Below are 20,682 nucleotides of genomic sequence, written 5' to 3'. Positions count from 1 at the left end.
TGATCAGAGTATTAGAAAAAAAGAGAAAGAAAAAGAAAGTTGAAGCCTGTTGCCATTTGAACAACTTTGTATATTCACTTTCAATGAAATGTATAAATCATTGTGACCTGTTTGTATCGTTAAAATTTAGCACGAGTATCTTGTGACAGCTACAGCAGTTCATGAGGTCAACATTGAACCCTATTTATGGAATGACAGGGAAATGAATGGAGGAGAAATATATTGCAGAGAATATACAGGCCATGAGATAAATATTCTGCCTCTTTTCAGAGGCATTTAAAATAGTCGGGAAACAGCTTGCATGTAGCTGGTCTGTAAGTTAATTTGCTATGATATTTTTTAATGTGGCTATTTTAGATTACCCCATTAGCTCTATATTAGTTACATTCTGATTTAGAAAACATTTTAAAGCTTTCTTTTCTTATATGATTTTATAGTACCTGAATATATGTAGAATTGAACTAGTCATAATATAATAACTGTGTTCAATCCATTTCTTTTTTAATATGGCAAAGAGCTCTTTACCCTATTAAATGGAACTCTTTAGCTATAAACTTACAAAAAGACTTTATTAAATTAACTGTTGATGCTTTATGATAAGATTATTTTAGCTGCATCATCAGCATTAAGTATTACACTACACATTTTCTGTAATTTTTATTCAGCTTTTATGTCAGATGTCAAATCCACCAAAAGGCTTGCTTTCCTTCTGAAAGCCTAACATTTGAGTATATTCCAAATTAATTTAGTGGATTAAAACTATTTGGGATCCATTTTGTTAGATGCAACATAATAAACCATTGCAACACTTCTAAAACATACTTCTTTATAAAAGGTTGATAGTTAAATGTAGAAAGTAAAACAATATTTAAATAGATGGAAAGAGGTGAGTTAATAAATTGAATGTTAGGGAAGTGAATAGGTAGGATGGTGCGTGTGGGCGTGTGAAAGCCAGTGAAGACAGATGATAAAATATATGTTGGTGTTGGTGTACATAAGAGAAAGAACCAACTGAGGACAAAGTGTAGTCATGCTTGTTTTAAATCCAGTCCTCTGGGATTTAAGGCATTCTATGTGAATTCAACCTAAAAACAGATAAACCTTATCATATGATGTAGCATATCCCCTACAGTTTTCTTAATTGGTGTAAATATTTTGCTTGTAGCAACAACTGATTTTTTACTTCTCAAATTGTTCTTTTTTATATTTTTTCTATAATTTTGTCATGAATTATTTTTCGAGTTATTATTAGCGCCCCACCCCCACTTAGGGATATGAGAAGGTACAAATACGTATTATTCAACTTCAGGATACTTCTTTAAATGCAGTTTACTAATACAACTGTTAAATCTGTTGAAAAATTGATTATGTGCCATCAAGTCAGTGTCAACTCTTAGTGACCACACAGATAGATTTTCTCCATGACAATCTGTCCCTAGCCCGTTCTTTCAGATTCCCCAACAGTGCACCCATTGCTATTTTAACTGAGTCCATTCACCCTGTTGCTGGTTGTCCTCTTCTTTTCTTTCCTTCCACTTTCCCAGCATTAGAGCTTTTTCCAGAGAGTTAGGTCTTCACATAATGGAAGTGGGATAATTTAAGCCTGGTCATTGTGCCTCAAGTGAGAACTCTGGGTTGATTTGCTCAGTGATCCATTTGTTTATTTTCTTGGCTTTTCATGGTATTCTCAGGAATCTTCTCCAACACCAAAGTTCAAAAACATCAATATTCTTCCTATCCTGCTTCTTCAAAGTCCAACTTTTGCTTCCATAGAGTATCACAGGAAATAGCATGGCTTGCACTTTTCTGACCTTTGTAGGTATGGATATATTACAGCATCATCGTTGCTCTACCAAGTGCTAGTCAGGGCATATTTCTTGATTGCTTGTTTCTTTACTGTTGATGGTTGATCCTAAAAGACAGAAGCTATCTACATTTTGATGTCTTCATTGTCAATTCTAAAGCTGTTTTTTGTACCTATGTTCATTAGTTTGATCTTTTCTATATTTATTTTTAGTCCCATTTTTTCACTGTGCTCCTTTAATTGAAAAATTACTATGGGAAAATTACCAGTTTAGTTTGCATCCAGCACACTCCCATTTTAACCCCATATCCAGGTTAGAGCTAGCATACACCCACTTAGTTCAGCTAACAAAACGTAGCTTGATGTTATTTATTGTGTTTGTGTATGGGTCTTTGAGTCAGTCTTAACTCCTGGCAACTGCCTGGACAAGTCCCTGCAGTATTTTTGGCAAGATTTTGGAAGTGGATTGCCATTGCCTGCTTCCTAGGGCTGAGAGAGAGTGACTGGCCCATGGTTAGCCAGCTGGCCTTGTGCCTAAGGTGGGACTAGAACTTATAGTCTCCCGGTTTCTAGCCTGGTGCCTTAACCACTATACCAAACTGGTTTTGTTTATTTATTAAAGACATCAGTATCTATGGGGGGGCGGGAGGTAGACAAAAGCAGGAAGAGAGAGAGAGATGTGAGCAACAGGCAAGAATTTATATTATTTATATATCTATCCAGCTATATATCAAGAGGCACTGAACTTTCTTGAGCCAATACTGTGTGTAATTAGCATGGACATCCCCCAAAGAAGTAGCTTTTGGTTATTCCAGCTTTAACTGTTTTATGTAGCTAAATAAAGATAGAAAATAGGACCCCAGATGATCCCTCTGATATTCTGTACAATGAACGAATCAATTTGGTGGACAGGGGTGATATATCCAACAAATTTACCACATATCACCAGCATATATCCACAATAAAATAAGTGAAAAAATTGTGTGTTAAAATTTGTGTGTGTTCAGTTTCTGATCTTGACTCTGTCAGTAAATTACATAGTCATTGCCTGAAAATATGTGCAAAGGATCTTTGGACTTTTGGCTCAAGTGGATTTCTTCTTCCTCTATGTGAGAATCCTAGATACTGTATAAGGAACCATGCATGGTGGTGGGGATAGTCAGGCATAGCTATTCTTTGGGAAATTCAATCATGTGCTTAGGAACTTAGCTAACAACAGAAATATTATGAATTTGATACTGCTAAATATGTTGCTTTATTTAGAAAAGGAAAAAAAACAACAACCTGTATATGCAGAAGATCAGCCATCTACAGAATGGGTTTAAATATTAAGCCTTTTCCTTCTGCCTTTCAAATTCATGGACTTTTTACTACAGTATTCTTTCCTTTTCCCACTCTTGAGACTGTAATGCACTTCAGTGTTTACACAAAGGCTTTCTCTGATCAGAGCAGCACTTGCTTCCATCTCATGTACAGTCTACGCATCCCTTTAAGGGCGGAAGCTGCTTCCATCTCATCAGCTTCAGCCCTTAAAGGGATGGGTAGACTGTACTTGGCTTATGAGGGGGAAAAAAAGAGATTAAATGCAGATAATGTTTTATGCAAAGAATTTTGGTGTTGGAGAAGATTCCTGAGAATACCATGGACAGCCAGAGTTCTCACTCGAAGCACAAATGACTAGGCTCAAATTATCCTACTTCGGACACATTATGTGAAGACCCACCTCTAATGCTGTAATACCGGGAAACATGGAAGGAAAGAGTAGAAGAGGACAACCAGCAGCAAGGTGGATGGACTCAGTTACAGTGACCATGAGTGCACCATTGTAAAACTTGAAATAACAGGTTAAGGAAAGATTGTCATGGGTAAAATCTATGTGGTCGCTAGGAGTTGAAAACAACTTGATGGCATATAATGAATAAAAAAAACATAATTTTATGAAGTATCCACAACGTTTAGAATTTGCTGAACTCACATTTGAAACAGTGAGCTATTGATCCAATCAGTTTTCTAAAGCTATGCCATTCAGGTAGTTGGCTCTGAGGAACACACAGACTCAGTGTAGTATCCTATGTGACTTTCTGATTATTATATGTGCCAGAGTTTCTTAGTTCTTTATGGTGCTTTCTGCACAAAAGAAAAAGTACCAAGAAAGAAGTGATGTTAAGCTAGCAGTAAGAATAAAATGGGCAGAAGGTTATGTACCATAATTCATTTTTTCCCTGCATCATAGTGTTTAATTCAATCCAATTACTTTTTTAAAGACATTCACTCTTCTAGAGAAGTATTGAATTGATTGAAGTACAGTTTTCTGCTTCTAATAGGTCATAAAGCTTGCTTTTGAAGAATTTGAGCTGGAAAGAGGATATGATACCCTTACCGTAGGAGATGCTGGCAAAGTGGGAGATACAAGAACAGTGTTATATGTGTAAGTGCATTATATTATTCATTGGAAATTCTATTTTGCTTCCTTTTCTAATTCCTTAGATTACATAGGCAATGTTTTTTGTCCCAAAAGTACTAACTAAGAACATTTCTGTAGATTCAGTAGACTCTTTGCAAAATTACAAGTACCCTAAATACTTTTCTGATATTGTACCAATCAAAATGTGAATGCAGATTATGTCTCTTTATTCTTAATAACTTTTCAGCCCTATTGCTGATTTTGAATGAAAGTTTAGATGTATCCTGATGTTGAATTTCAGTGGTGAGCTTATTATGCAAGTGCATGTGTCTTATACAATGTCTTTTAAAGGATCAGAAAGATGCTTTTCTGTTTGTCTATAGATTCAGCTTTGCCCAGAAGTGGTTTGTTGGCTGTTGATGACATCACAAGTATAGGGATTCTATTCTAGAATGTTCTAGTTCTGAACTGAGACATTCTAAGAAGCAGGCTGTTCTACCTCAGAATGAGCTGTTTCAATCATAATACTTCCAGAATAACTGGAAATGCCCCATTTCAGTGGGGAGTAGACTGTTTGGGGATTGAAATGTTTTATGAAGATTTTTTTTTTCACATTCCTTCCTGTACAAGGACATTTGCCCCTCTTTTGACTTTTTAAAACAACTACAGTGGGGCAAAAAAGTATTTAGTCAGCCACCAATTGTGCAAGTTCTCCCACTTAAAAAGATGAGAGAGGCCTGTAATTTTCATCATAGGTATACCTCAACTATGAGAGACAAAATGGGGAAAAAAATCCAGAAAATCACATTGTCTGATTTTTAAAGAATTTATTTGCAAATCATGGTGGAAAATAAGTATTTGGTCAATATCAAAAGTTCATCTCAATACTTTGTTATACAGTCAGGTCCAGAAATATTGGGACATCGACACAATTCTAACATCTTTGGCTCTATACACCACCACAATGGATTTGGAATGAAACAAACACAATGTGCCTTAACTGCAGACTGTCAGCTTTAATTTGAGGGTATGTACATCCAACTCAGGTGAACGGTGTAGGAATTACAACAGTTTGCATATGTGCCTCCCACTTGGTAAGGGACCAAAAGTAATGGGACAATTGGCTTCTCAGCTGTTCCATGGCCAGGTGTGTGATATCCCCTCAGTACCCCAATTACAATGTGCAGATAAAAGGCCCAGAGTTCATTTCAAGTGTGCTATTTGCATGTGGAATCTGTTGCTGTCAACTCTCAAGATGAGATCCAAAGAGCTGTCACTATCAGTGAAGCAAGCCATCATTAGGCTGAAGAAACAAAACAAACCCATCAGAGAGGTAGCAAGAACATTAGGCGTGGCCAAAACAACTGTTTGGAACATTCTCAAAAAGAAGGAACGCACCGGTGAGCTCAGCAACACCAAAAGACCCGGGAGACAACGGAAAACAACTGTGGTGGATGACCGAAGAATCCTTTCCCTGGTGAAGAAAACACCCTTCACAACAGGTGGCCAGATCAAGAACACTCTCCAGGATGTAGGTGTATGTGTGTCAAAGTCATCAAAAGAAGACTTCACCAGAGTGAATACAGAGGGTTCACCACAAGATGTAAACCATTGGTGAGCCTCAAAAACAGGAAGGCCAGATTAGAGTTTGCCAAACGACATCTAAAAAAGCCTTCACAGTTCTGGAACAACATCCTATGGACAGATGAGACCAAGATCAACTTGTACCAGAGTGATGGGAAGAGAAGAGTATGGAGAAGTAAAGGAACTGCTCATGATCCTAAGCATACCACCTCATCAGTGAAGCATGGTGGTGGTAGTGTCATGGCATGGGTATGTATGGCTGCCAATGGAACTGGTTCTCTTGTATTTATTGATGATGTGACTGCTGACAAAAGCAGCAGGATGAATTCTGCAGTGTTTTGGGCAATATTATTTGCTCACATTCAGCCAAATGCTGCAGAACTCATTGGACGGCGCTTCACAGTACAGATGGACAATGACCCAAAGCATACTGCAAAAGCAACCAAAGAGTTTTTGAAGGGTCAGAAGTGGAATGTTATGCAATGGCCAAGTCAATCACCTGACCTGAATCCCACTGAGCATGCATTTCACTTGCTGAAGACAAAACTGAAGGGAAAATGCCCCAAGAACAAGCAGGAACTGAAGACAGTTGCAGTAGAGGCCTGGCAGAGCATCACCAGGGATGAAACCCAGCGTCTGGTGATGTCTATGCGTTCCAGACTTCAGGCTGTGATTGACTGCAACAGATTTGCAACCAAGTATTCAAAAGGGAAAGTTTGATGTATGATTATTATTCTGTCCCATTACTTTTGGTCCCTTAACAAGTGGGAGGCACATATGCAAACTGTTGTAATTCCTACATCGTTCACCTGAGTTGGATGTACATACCCTCAAATTAAAGCTGACAGTCTGCAGTTAACGCACATTGTGTTTGTTTCATTCCAAATCCATTGTGGTGGTGTATAGAGCCAAAGATGTTAGAATTGTGTCGATGTCCCAATATTTCTGGACCTGACTGTATATCCTTTGTTGGCAATGACAGAGGTCAAACGTTTTCTGTAAGTCTTCACAAGGTTTTCACACACTGTTGCTGGTATTTTGGCCCATTCCTCCATGCAGATCTCCTCTAGAGCAGTGATGTTTTGGGGCTGTCGCTGGGCAACACGGACTTTCAACTCCCTCCAAAGGTTTTCCATGGGGTTGAGATCTGGAGACTGGCTAGGCCACTCCAGGACCTTGAAATGCTTCTTACGAAGCCATGCTTTCGTTGCCCGGGCGGTGTGTTTGGGATCATTGTCATGCTGAAAGACCCAGCCACGTTTCATCTTCAATGCCCTTGCTGATGGAAGGAGGTGTTCACTCAAAATCTCACAATACATGGCCCCATACATTCTTTCCTTTACACGGATCAGTTGTCCTGGTCCCTTTGCAGACAAACAGCCCCAAAGCATGATGTTTCCACCCCCATGCTTCACAGTAGGTATGGTGTTCTTTGGATGCAACTCAGCATTCTCTCTCCTCCAAACATGACGAGTTGAGTTTAGACCAAAACGTTCTACTTTGGTTTCATCTGACCATATGACATTCTCCCAATCCTCTTCTGGATCATCCAAATGCTCTCTAGCAAACTTCAGATGGGCCCTGACATGTACTGGCTTAAGCAGGGGGACACGCCTGGCACTGCAGGATTTGAGTCCCTGGCGGCATAGTGTGTTACTGATGGTAGCCTTTGTTACTTTGGTCCCAGCTCTCTGCAGGTCATTCACTAGGTCCCCCCGTGTGGTTCTGGGATTTTTGCTCACCGTTCTTGTGATCATTTTGACCCCACGGGGTGAGATCTTGCGTGGAGCCCCAGATCGAGGGAGATTATCAGTGGTCTTGTATGTCTTCCATTGTCTAATTATTGCTCCCACAGTTGATGTCTTCACACCAAGCTGCTTGCCTATTGCAGATTCAGTCTTCCCAGCCTGGTGCAGGTCTACAATTTTGTTTCTGGTGTCCTTCGGCAGCTCTTTGGTCTTGGCCATAGTGGAGTTTGGAGTGTGAATGTTTGAGGTTGTGGACAGGGGTCTTTTATACTGACAACAAGGTCAAACAGGTGCCATTACTACAGGTAACGAGTGGAGGACAGAGGAGCCTCTTAAAGAAGTAGTTACAGGTCTGTGAGAGCCAGACATCTTGCTTGTTTGTAGGTGACTAAATACTTATTTTCCACCATGATTTGCAAATAAATTCTTTACAAATCAGACAATGTGATTTTCTGGATTTCCCCCCCCCATTTTGTCTCTCATAGTTGAGGTATACCTATGATGAAAATTACAGGCCTCTCTCATCTTTTTAAGTGGGAGAACTTGCACAATTGGTGGCTGACTAAATACTTTTTTGCCCCACTGTATATGTTAAGTTGAAAAAGTGATATGCAGTCAAATGAGAATGCATTTGGTATGGGCAAAGGAGTTTATTCAGGCCATGAAAAGTGTTTTTCAAAAGAAATTGTTTTGCCTTTTCACCTCAGTGAGCTATATCATATTGCCCTTTTAGCATAGAACATCTCATTGAGACATCTCAAACAGAATTTAACAAACTTATACTTCAAAACAAGATAATATAATTAAATGTAGTGGACATTGCTACACTGAATCTTCCCAAAACCATCTGATCCTCCAAATCCAGCTGATTCACGTAATTATATACGACTTGCTTTTCCTTTTAAACTTTCACTCAACTATCCACAGTATTCCTCATGGAGGTGAATATTTTGCATTCAAGTTTTGTTTTATTTTTTAAAAGAACATGATTCCATACCCAAGAATACAAGACATCTCTATTATTTGGCATTTCTATTGCACTTTATAACAGAGTATTTATCATTTTTTATCTTACTTTTTTTTTTTTTTTTTTAAGTTGGAAGGACATTGACTTGTAAGGGAACATTAGGCCTGGGATCTAATGTCTAACCTTTCAAATGGTGGTAGACTTACCCAATGATCTGCAACAGTAAATCATTTACTGATTACACTAATATTGGATACAACCGAATTTGAGGTTTTTTTCTAGCAGAAGTGACCTCTCTCTTAATAGGGTCTGGGTTTGTTGGAAAGGAAAGGAAAGGAAAGGAAAGGAAAGGAAAGGAAAGGAAAGGAAAGGAAAGGAAAGGAAAGGAAAGGAAAGTAAAGGAAAGGAAAGGAGGAAAGAAAGAAAGAAAGAAAGAAAGAAAGAAAGAAAGAAAGAAAGAAAGAAAGAAAGAAAGAAAGAAAGAAAGAAAGAAAGAAAGAAAGAAAGAAAGAGAAAGCTGGGAGAGATGTTGATATAATAAATTTATTCATGAGAACAGTACACATAATATAAAAAAGCAAAAACTTGCAGAGAAATTTAAAGGATTATTGCCTCATTTCTGCTCTCTTGGATGACAGAATGTGGTTTTCTAAAGAAAAAAAATATTACTGCTTTGTCTACCTACATACTTATTGATAATCTCAAATTCACAGTTTCTAGATGAGCTGACTGTTTTAACATATGCCAGTTTCTGATTTACATTTACAATGTAGACAATCTAAAATTAATTGATAGAGTTGTGATTCCAGAATAGATTTGAAATTCAAGGATAAAACTTAAAGACTGTTGTGCATACCTGGCATGGTAAAATTCTGTTTGGATTACTGCAATGTGGTCTACATAATGGCTGCCCTCAAAGACCTTCCAGAAGCTGCAACTGGTTCAGAATGCAGCAGCATGTACAGTTTTGGTGTCCTGTGATTCACCCAAGTAACACCACTGCTGCATGAGCTGCACTGGCTTCCAGGTGCTTTCTGGGCGCAATTCAACATGCTGGTTATCACTTTTAAAGCCCTACATAGCATAGGGCCAAGTTGCTTGCAGGATTGCCTCTCCCTGAGGGTATCTGCCCATCCTACAATGTTAGATAGGGTGGGTGTGCTCCAGGTCCCGTCCCTTAAATGTTGCCATCTAATGGGACCTTGGAGGCACACCTTCTTAGTGGATGACCCAGCCCTTTGGAACAGCCTTCCACCAGAAATCAGAGGCATCCCTACCCTTTTAGCCTTCTAGAGGGTTGTGAAGAATTGGCTCTTCCCCCAAGCATTGAGCTAGGATGGGGGTTGAGCTGTGAGGATGCTTGCTCTGGGATCTTGGGGAAGGGTACCTTTGTTTTTAACTATGTTTTATGGATTGTTGCGAGCTGCCTAGAGTCATAGTATGAGATAGTGGCCATATAAGTCCTGAGAAAGAAAAAGAAAGAAAGAAAGAAAGAAAGAAAGAAAGAAAGAAAGAAAGAAAGAAAGAAAGAAAGAAAGAGAGAGAGAGAGGGAGGGAGGGAGGGAGGGAGGGAGGGAGGGAGGGAGGGAAGGAAGGAAGGAAGGAAGGAAGGAAGGAAGGAAGGAAGGAAGGAAGGAAGGAAGGAAGGAAGGAAGGAAGGAAGGAAGGAAGGAAGGAGAAAAAAGAAAAGAAAGAGAAGTGAAACTGTGTATGATTTTACTTTATTGTTTCTCTGTAGCCTGACTGGCTCCAGCGTTCCTGATCTTATTGTAAGCATGAGCAACCAGATGTGGCTCCATCTACAGTCTGATGACAGCATTGGCTCACCTGGATTCAAAGCTGTTTATCAAGGTATATTTCAGATTGAATTAATAAATGAAGCTATTTTGGTAAGATACATAGTAATCAGTGCTAAATGAATACATTAGAAGTATTGCTGCTAAACGTTCAGGAGACTGTTTCATGTATCTGCATCAACATGTCATTTAAATACATCTGCACAGATCCATGTTCAAGTGATGCAAGTTCTCAGTTACCTGGGCCTCTTTTTTTGCATAGGCTACAGATCATAAAGAAGAGGAGAAAAAGAAAATATTATAAACTAATTATGCAGCAAGCAGAATGGTTTGTTTGTTCATTATTTTTTTGCTTCAGCTTATGTGCCCCTCATTTCTGAAGACTCCAAGCGGCTTACAATTAGAAATAATTTTAAAGGGGACACTTTGTGAAAAAAACAGTATTAATGAAGCTAACATCCACAGTCTTTTATAGCTTGACAATAGTCTAGGGGTGAGGGTTAAGGGAGGAATCACTGAGAAGTTTGAGCTTGGGATCCCTAAATGGCATTCCCTCAGATTTGAGACCATCAGTAAGCTCTTTCTACTATATCTTCCCAGATGGACAGATACAACTTGGAAAGGATGGTTTTGAAGATATCCAGGCCCTAAGACATGTAGAGCTTATCTTGAATTGCACCTGGAAGCTGACTGGCAACCAGTTCAGGTCCCACAGTAGTAGAGTTAAGTGGTGGTCCTTCGCCATGTAAAGTCAATTACAATAGACTGCCTGTGAGGTAACAAGGGCATGAAGGACTAAGAGCAAACTCTGTGTTCAAGAAATGGCCACAACTGGAACACCAGATGCCATTATATAAAGGCCCTCCTGGCCATACCTTCACATGTTGTTCAGGAAGGAGCTCCAGATTGTAAATCAGCTATAAATAGGGGAATGTAGCTTCAGCAAATATCAAAGATGGACTATATTTGGCTTATGAATCCATAGCACTCTATCCTGCTTAAGTCTTTTTGTCTTCATCCAGCCCCTAATAGCTTCTAGTCACTGGGTCAGCTCCACTACTGCATCTCCTGCCCAGTTTAGATATATAACAAAGTATCAACAGCACAGTGATGATACCTCATCCTATGCTTAAAGATGACCTCTCCCAGTGGTCTCATGTGGCTATTTAACATTAGGGTAGAAAGGAGCAAGCACTATGGAACCCCATAATAAAGCTCCCTAGGGATTGGCCCTCCCCCTCCCACTATCAGCAACTAGAAGCAACTCTCAAAAAGGGGGACAGCGACTGCAAAACAGGGCCTATCTATCTCAACCTTTGCAGAAAGAGACCATGATTTATGCCACTAAGAGGTCAAGCAGGACTAATGGGGTTTTGATCCCACAGCTAGGCCTGAAACCTGACTGGAAACACTCCAGGTAATTCATTTCATCCAAGATTCTTTGTAATTGTAATCCAACCATATTCTTCCTTTTAAATTGGAGACTAATGAGTAGCTATCTAAAACAGGTTGAGCAATGGCTTCTTGAAGAGGTAGGACACTTCTTTCAAAGTAGGAGGCAACACTCCCTTACTCAAGGTGTTGTTACTGCTATGACTAATTGGCCAATGGGAAGGTTTTATGGTCTCTTAGGGCTGGAGACTGGATGAGAAGACAAGGAGGAAAACTTTTACTCTTTAAAATATTAGTCTTGTACTCTCTAATATTAAATATATTTACCTTACCAATAGAAAATAATATATATAGCTCAGAGTTGAACTGTGGAATCCTTGGGGTTCTCTGAGCTTTGTTGTTTTCCTGCAGATGTTTCATTACCCATCTATGTAACGTCTTCAGTGTTGGAAGGGAGTGAGATTTGCTCTCTGTTTATGTACAGTAGCTTGCTCTGTCAGTGTTGGTAGGGGAATTGTTTTTTCCTTGGTAGTTCCTAGATTAGGTTGTTGTTTACTGCTTGATTGTTTGTCTGGTGTTAATCCTGGTGTTAATCCCTGTTTATCTGGTTGTTGATTGTTGGCAAGGAGGTGTTCTGGTCTTTTTGTTTCCTTTTTATTGTCTCTTTTGAATAATGTATAAATGTTGTTTATCTCTATGTGCCTGTTGATGACTGATTTGTCTGAATACCAAGCTTCCAAGAATTCCCTTGCATTTTTGGATTTAGCTTGGTCTAAGATGCTGACAGTTTCCTAGTTGAAACTATGGTTGGGTCTATCCATATACTGTGAGATTAAGGAGTTTTCATCATGTCTTCTGGCTGCTAGTTGGTGTTCATGGATGTGCTCTGCTAGTCTTCTGCCTGTTTGTCCTACATAGTGGCTGTTACAGTCCTTACACTGCATGTTGTAGATGAGTTCTGTTTTTTCTTCTTGGGCCACTGGGTCTTTTGGTTTACTTAAGATGTTTTGGAGGGCTTTAGTTCATTTGTGTGCTATGGAGTTACCATGTGGTTGTAATAGTCAGTTGGTTGTTCTGAGATGTTTCTGATGAATGGCAGTGTTATCTTTTTCATAGCTTGTGTTGGTTGTGCTGTACTGGGTTGAGTGGTCAGGCAGTTTTTGATAAAGTTGCGTGACTGTCCATTTTGTTGGAAGATGTTGAATAGGTGGTCTGTTTCCTTTTTCTGCTGTTCTGGGTTGCTGCAGTGCATTTGTGCTCATCTGAATAATGTTCTTACACAACTCCCCTTATGGGAGGTTGCATTGTTACTTTGGTAATGGAGTATTTGGTTGGTGTGTTGTTTTTCGACAGATTTGTGTTTCTAATTTGCCATCGTTTCCTCTGGTGATGTGGATATCCATGAAGGGTAGTGTGTTGTTGTTTTCATCCCCTGTGAATTTTATTCCTTTGAAGATGATGTTTGATGTGTCTTCTCATTCATTGTTTCATGTGTCTTCTCTAGTTGTTCCTTTTTTATGACAAAGGTGTTGTCTACATACCAGATCCATACTTTTGGGTATATGTGTGGAAATGCTATAGTTTTTAGCACTGCATTACAATCTCTGCTATCAGTCCTGAGAGTGGAGATTCCATGGGTGTTCCTCTGATTTGATATTTGATTTCCTCTGATATTTACCTTACTATGGACAATGATTACCTATAGGTTATTAGGAGGTTATACAGTATTTTTTCTTGCATGTAGAATTGGCATGGATTACTTCAGGCTCAGTATTTAGTTGGAGGGATTTACTGTTTTCTATTTCACAGTTATTCCAGTACTGACATGTGGCATAATCCGCTAATAGGAATAAACAAGCTTTTCCATAGCGGCTAATAGAATGACTTTGAGCAGTTACTCACCTCCAGCCCAACTTACCTCACAACATCATTGTGGGAAAAAAGGAAAGATTGATGGAGGAAGTGCAGAGCATGGCCCCTTGAGCTCCTGGAGGGAAGGTAGCCTATACTGTAAATTTAACAAAAAAATAAATATAATCCCATGAAGAATCAGTAGTTCAAAGGCCTGGCCTGGCCCAACTTAGAAACTGTCCAAGAGGGCCCCATAGTATCACTTCATAACTTTGTAAGCCCAAGATCCCTGTTTATCTCATCAGTGTAATCTTAGTATCTTGGATGGTGGCATTGACAATCAGTCTTTGTAATAACTGTATTCATTTTCTGTGGCTTCAGAAGCTGAATGTGTTTTCTGAGCTGTTTTCTTCAAACCTCCTCTTCTTCTTCCTACTCCTTCTGTTGACTATCCATTTTTGTTTTCATATCTCTGCAAGACTATGTTATGTGCAGGAACTGAATATTTGTTCAAATCTAAGAGAAGATTCTTCCAGCAGGCTTCATTTCTTTAATTCAAATGTTTGTGAGTTTGGATATCATGCAATTCACTTCTGTTATGCATCTTAGTAAGAGACTATAAAACCTATACTTTTATTTTAAGTGGCATATAAGAGGAGTCTATGGATTTGTCATTATGAAGAAGTCATAATGAATGCAATTCCATGAATAGAAAATAGCTGAAAGACCATTTAGCCTGAGGGGTATATTTTTCAGTGAAAACAGCAGTTTCAAAGGGCCATTTTGCATCAGGACAACAGAAAGAGTTAAATTCCCTCTCCACACTTAATGGATTCTCAGTAATTATTGTCCTCAGCAGATACAATCTATTTGTCTAGGTAAAGATAAAGATGTCCTTGAGTTAAACTCAACACTTGGTGATTGTATCTATGTCATTTTCTGGACAGTGTTACAGAAATGGTTTGCCACTGTCTTCCCCCAAGTAATAGCTGTATGTTAAATGTAACAATAAATGTATCTATGCCGTTAATAATAATAATTAAAAAAAAAACCAATCATCTCACCACAGTTCTCTCCTGGTTGTAATTTTGCAGTTCTAGATTACAAAAAGAACTAAAAATACTTATTTTATTTATGAAGCAAACACTTGACAAAGTATGATTTGAAAAAAGAGTCACTTTTTGTGAGTTGGGCGGCATCTAAATTTGAAATATAAATAAAGAAAGAAATGATTGGCAGTTCTACTTGGACATTCCTGTGGAATTCCTATTCAAAACATTGCAGAATTCTAAACCAGGAAACATGATTGAGTCAAAGCTATTAACTGAATTAATTGAAAAGGTTAACTTAAAGAAAGAAAATACCTTGCTTCAATCTTTTAAAAGTGAATTGGATCAGGATATATGCATTCTGCAATCATGTAGAAATTCTTCATGAAAAGAGACTCCAGAGCATTTTAAAGTACTTCAGAGTATATACTCATTTCTGTGGGCTATCAATGAAATCTGCTCTACCAATTGTATTATTTGGAAAAAACAAGTTGTTAAGCATATGAGAAAAAAGCCTACATAGGTTTGCTATTTTTTTTAAATATGAGTCATCAGGATTAAAGCTGAATTCAACCATTTATTTTTTTAATGATTTCATAAATAGAACTATTTATCGAATGCAAGGTATGAAAGAATGTAGTATGCTATAGTCTCCTTAATGACTCCAAGGATTTGCTTGCTAAAAAGGATGGTAAAACTGTGCAGAGATCCCTACTTTAAGATGTAAAGCCTGATGAGATGTACCACACCCTTAAAGTTAGTAGAATCTGTCCTTTCAGGAACAGCAAAAATATAATTTACGTTAGCTTAAGAGGAGAAACTCTCATGGGCTTTGGAAAGGTAGCTAACAAAGTTTCATACTACAAGCAACATGTTTTAACAACAGTCTTCGGTAGCTTAACTATACTTAAGCTCATCATATTTTGTGATTTCTGGGGGGGGAGGAGGCGGCAATTTCTGGTAACTTTGAAGCATTATTTTTTCCTAGCTATCTTTGTTTGAAGTGTCACATGTTGTAGTAGATTTGCTGAAATGTAGTAAAGGACATTTCCAGTGGGAAAAAAGGACCTCATGGACTATGTTAAATGCCTGATCAATATATATTCATTCACATTAAGAGCAGCTTTTGTTCCACTAGTCATTTTTCAAGTACTTTGGTGCAAAAAACAAAGCAGACTGTTTGTCAGTAGCTAACGAGAATGATCAATGTGAGCCTGAAAGAGAAAAAAATATGTTGCTAATTGGTGGTTTTTACTTGTCTAATTTGGAAATAACCTATCTGTCAAATCAAGATTGTATATTCTAACTTTCTTTTCCAAACATTATTCTTTGTTTGCAGATTACAAAATGTCAACAGAGTACCAAAATGCAGAACAATAACAAAATTAAACAATCTAAGAAATAAGGAAAAAAATAAACAGAAAAGACATAACAAGAAGAAGAAGAAAAAAAAGACCTTCCCTCCAAAAAACCCTTAAAGTCCTTAACAATATTTAACAGTTTACAGTACTAAAAAGTTCAGGTTAAAACTGAAGATCTAGCATATACAGTATGTTAATCATATAGATATTTACTGGCTTACAAAAAAAAATCATATACTACTATTTTATGGATTTGATTTAATTTGATTTGTATGGCTGCCCATCTCACGTAAGTGACTCTGGGTGGCTCACAAAACAAGTTAAAACAAATACACAAACATATAAAACCATCAGCAACCATATTAAAACAAAAATAACCACGATCAGCAGCAAAATCGATCATTGCATCGAACTATATTATAACCAGATACAAAGGATAAAAAAGAAAAATTGATCTAGTGATACCACTGTATTACTATAAAGCATCATAAAATCTATGCCAAGGAAAAACTGTTACTTCATCTTCTGATTAGAGAAAACTTTGCTTTTTCTAGAACAGATAAATTACACATTTCTAAGATCCAATTCTTAATGTCTGGAATAATATCACTTTTCCAGTTTCTCAATATAATTCTTTTGGCCACCCCCACTCCCCACCATATTTAGATCACCTGCCAACTGCTCTGAGGTGAACAGTAAATTTAATACATGGATCCCAATATAGATCAGATCAGAGATTATCTGGACATGCCCCTTGGAGATGATACATTTCTAAGCCTTCCCACAGCCCCATAAGACATGGAGGTTGAAATGCCCTAGCAGTGGCAGCCAGGTAGATTCCAACACCAGGCATCTGATGAGGTCCAGAAGCCCAGGAACAATCCCTGCCTTTTGACAAATTAGTTGATATAATCCCAATTTCTCCCTACAGTCCAGCTCCACGTAGAAGCATTCATAACCCATCACTTGCAGAAAAAGACCCCTAGTCACCTCCAGGGTATGCCAGAGATTCATCACTACCAAGTCTTCCCTACTTTGGGGTTCCAGCTACTGAAGGATGAAAAACATGGGGGGACATCTCAAACAGGAAGACATCTCTTTCTTTGGCTATCTAGACTTCAGTCATGGATACCAATTTGCTGACTCTTAATGACCAGGTCATGGCCAAATAAGGTCTTTTCTTTTTCAAGATGGACTTTGTATTTATCAATAACACCCTAAGCTTAAGGCCTCCAGCAATCTAGTAACTCAACCCAAAAGTGAGGAAGCTGAACTGGGAGAACCAACTGGTATAAAATTGCCAGTTATCTTTTTGCTGGAATAGCCAGCCCAATGTCTCCTAGCCCAGCTATTATTAAGGGATGGGAAAGAATCCCAGAAACCATGGCGTATATTTTTTCCCCTATTTTGTTCTTAACCAGAACCGGCCTTGATAATAGATGGGCATTCTGTGTGTCTGTTCTATGTCTGCTGTGCATCTTTTATCTGGTCTCTGATGTAAAAGATATAGTAGTAGACATTGATATATGAAGCCTGGGATTATGAAGCCATACACTATATTAACATTTCATAAATTATCAGAGGAGGAAAAAACATTCATTCATTCATTCATTCATTCATTCATTCATTCATTTCTTTCCCAGTATGGACAAATAAGCTTTCCATAAACTGTAATACAATATTTGCATCTGAGAAGAAGCAAAAAGCATACTATGTAATAGAATTTCAGGCTCTTTTGTCAATAGAAGTCTTTTTGAACTGTCAAATTCTAATTCTATGGCACCTGTTGATAAAATGTATTTCTGTAAATCATATTTTGTATAATTTGCCATAGCTATTTAAGTAGCAGCAGGGAGTAAATTAAAGTAGATTTCCTTCGTGCCGTGCTGCTGGGTAGCAAAAATGAGGCTATTTTTAGATGCACATTGAACGTATGCTTTGCGTAAGATGGCTCATGCTTGCAACATTTGCACACAAATTCATCTTTGACACCAGAATGAGTTTTATTATATTTAGCATTATCAATTTCCCAGATTATAATAAGAATGATCAGAAAGCAATTTCTTCTAATCTAGAAAAATGTTAAGTTTTTGAGCTCTATTTCTAGAAGCTCTGAAAAAATTCAGAACAGTAATACTGTATGATAAATGATGTACTTCTAAATTATACAATGAAGGAAAAGTTAGAAAACTGATGTAAAGATTTATTTGATGATTAAAAGAAAAGTTCCCTTTCTGCCTAGTGTAAGGCCTATTATAACCAAGAAGTATTATTTTCAGTATAGTGCAGTCAGAACTTATTATTTTTATTAATATTGTTCTGAGAAATGAATTAATGGGAAGGAAGATTTAGAGTGTTTTAGATTGGTCCACCCTTTAGTTTATTTAATCCAATGCATCTTTTTAAAATTCTGTGAATTGCTGTGATAAATAAAAATTAAATTAAAGTTTTAATGATCAAAACCTAGCTCTTAGCTGAATTTCATTATGCCACTGTTGACTGGAGATATTGCCCTGAGAAACATTTTCATTATACTATAGCTATGTGTAGTCTATGCCCAGCAGAACTTTGCAAAGATAATAATGTAATAGCAAATAGTAGATTCAACACAGAGTCTTGCTCAAATTAAGAAAAAAAAAAACTGGTAATAGAATAAATACTTCTCAAAGTAACAATACTTCTCATTTTTATGACATTCAAAATATGCTGGAATCAAAGTTAGTTTTATTTTGCTATTATCCAACCATAATTTTGTATGAATTAAGATATAAAGCAGTTATATGGAAAAGTGAAAATGCTATATGGAAATGTACAATATTTTAGCTTTAATATTAAAGAAAATATCTGCATAGGATGTGATCTCTTTCCTTTCTTTCCTAGCAGAGAATACCATAATTCAAGCAAGAGTGGATAATCTTTTTGGGTCAAGAGCCACATTTCCTTTTGTGCAATATGCTGAAAGCCTCATTAAAGAAATAGGCATGGTATAAGAATAAATGTGTGAATGTCCAAAAGGGGGGAAATGGCTATTGGTCATGCATGTGTGCACACAAACACACCTCCACTAATGAGTCTTCATGGAGCTGGAAGCATATAAATTGAATCCCAGCACAGACATTTTCTACCATTATGAATTGTCTTCCCCTTAAAATATAAGATGAAAAGTTGAAAATCACTTCTGATTGATTGATTATGTGTCATAATCACATAATCACTTAGCAATCACATAGTTTTTCCCCAACCTGGTCCTTCAGGTCTTCCAATGGTACACCCATCCCACTATAATTGAGTCCATCCACCTTTCTGGGGGCAGCATTGCTGGCTGCCAGTCAGCAAGCCAGAAGCTGGATGCATGCCATAATCCAGAGACAGGCAAACTTAGGCAGAACTTTTAGAAGCAAAGAGTCCTTTTTACCTATAGCTAAAGACGGCAACTGTAATATAGTCAAGGCTTAGCATGAGTTGAGAGCAGGAATCCAATAAACAAATGACAAATCCAAGGGAAAAGAGAAGAGACACAGTGAGGTAGAAGCCAGAGTTCAAAGCCCAGCATGAGAAGGTAAACACAACCAAAGCTTAAAAAGTTGTTCTCAGTGTTTTTTTTCAGGGAAGGAGGCCAATAAATAAGCCATGCTGAGACACCACCCAGATGCACAGCTAAGGTACATTACTCATTAGGAGTCTACTCTCCTATCAGGCTGCTTCTCGGCCAGTCTATCTGACCTACAGAGCTCAGCCTTCTGCTCATTTCTGCTTGGGACTGGGTGAGTGAACCTCAGAGTCTGAGAGACTGTCCATGGGTGCAGGCAAGGAGTCCTGGGGGCTTGCTGGATTGGCCTCAGCCAGAGGGATATCATTGGATTCAACACTGCTGGAATCACCCCCTCCAGGACAATTATCCCTAGAAGGCCTGTGTCTACTTTTTCCTCCTCCTCCTCCTCCTCCCTCCGAATCCAGCAGGGCCATAGCGCCAACTTGCTGCTGGTTCTCTTCCCTTCCACTTTTCCCAGAATTACAGACTTCTCCATAAAGCTAGTTCTTTGCATAGTATGTCCAAAATATCATAATTTCAACTTGGCCCTTTGTGCCTTGAGTAAGAACTCAGGGTTTTGTTCGATGTCCATTTGTTTGTTGTCATGACTATCCCATGGTATTCCAAATGTTGTTTTCCAACCCCAAAATTCAAAAGCATCGATATTCTGCTGCTTCAAAGTCCATGCAAATCACTTGTGTGCATTTAAAACATGTACAAAATCCATTTTGTCATCAAGTAAGGCATTTGAAAAGATATGAAAAATATGCAATCTTAGTGTTCTAACCTATTTTGGTCAGTCATCTAAATTGACAGTAAAAATAACTTACAAAAATAATTTTAAAGATACTACACCCATTTAAAGTTATATTTATATTAACCAATGGTTTTCAAATCATTCTGGAGAAATTGTAATCCAGTTGGTACATTAATTACTATATTTGGTGGCAAAATCCATGTAGTTACTTATTCTGGCTGAAAGTCTTTGAAGGAATTGGAAAAATTATGCAATAGTTTTTGGTAGATCTTGAAAAACTTTCTATACCTTTCTTCAAATCCTTAAGAAATATGCACAGCATAACAACATTTGCATTTTGTGTTGTCAGAATTACTGTAGCAAAACCCTGGAAAAGATATATCTTTCTTTGGAAAAATATTTAAAAGTGTGGGAAATAGCATGGGCTGAAAAATTAA

At 37.9% G+C, this 20,682-nt stretch overlaps 1 protein-coding gene across 1 annotated transcript in view; it reads left to right on the top strand.

The window, feature by feature from the left end:
* The window catches only part of CSMD1 (CUB and Sushi multiple domains 1), a 1,157,732-nt gene that overhangs the window by 840,391 nt on the left and 296,659 nt on the right, over positions 1-20,682 (top strand). Inside the window, exons 11-12 of the mRNA XM_088136832.1 lie at positions 4,129-4,232; positions 10,246-10,358. Coding sequence (XP_087992958.1) covers positions 4,129-4,232; positions 10,246-10,358 — 217 coding nt within the window. The remainder of the gene's footprint in view (positions 1-4,128; positions 4,233-10,245; positions 10,359-20,682) is intronic.

Source organism: Python bivittatus, unplaced genomic scaffold (genome assembly GCF_059951505.1).
Source record: "Python bivittatus isolate LINGU-HERP-01145 unplaced genomic scaffold, Pbiv_v1 ctg000020_np1212, whole genome shotgun sequence".
NCBI lineage: Eukaryota > Metazoa > Chordata > Lepidosauria > Squamata > Pythonidae > Python > Python bivittatus.
This window is presented reverse-complemented; position numbering and strand designations above follow the sequence as displayed.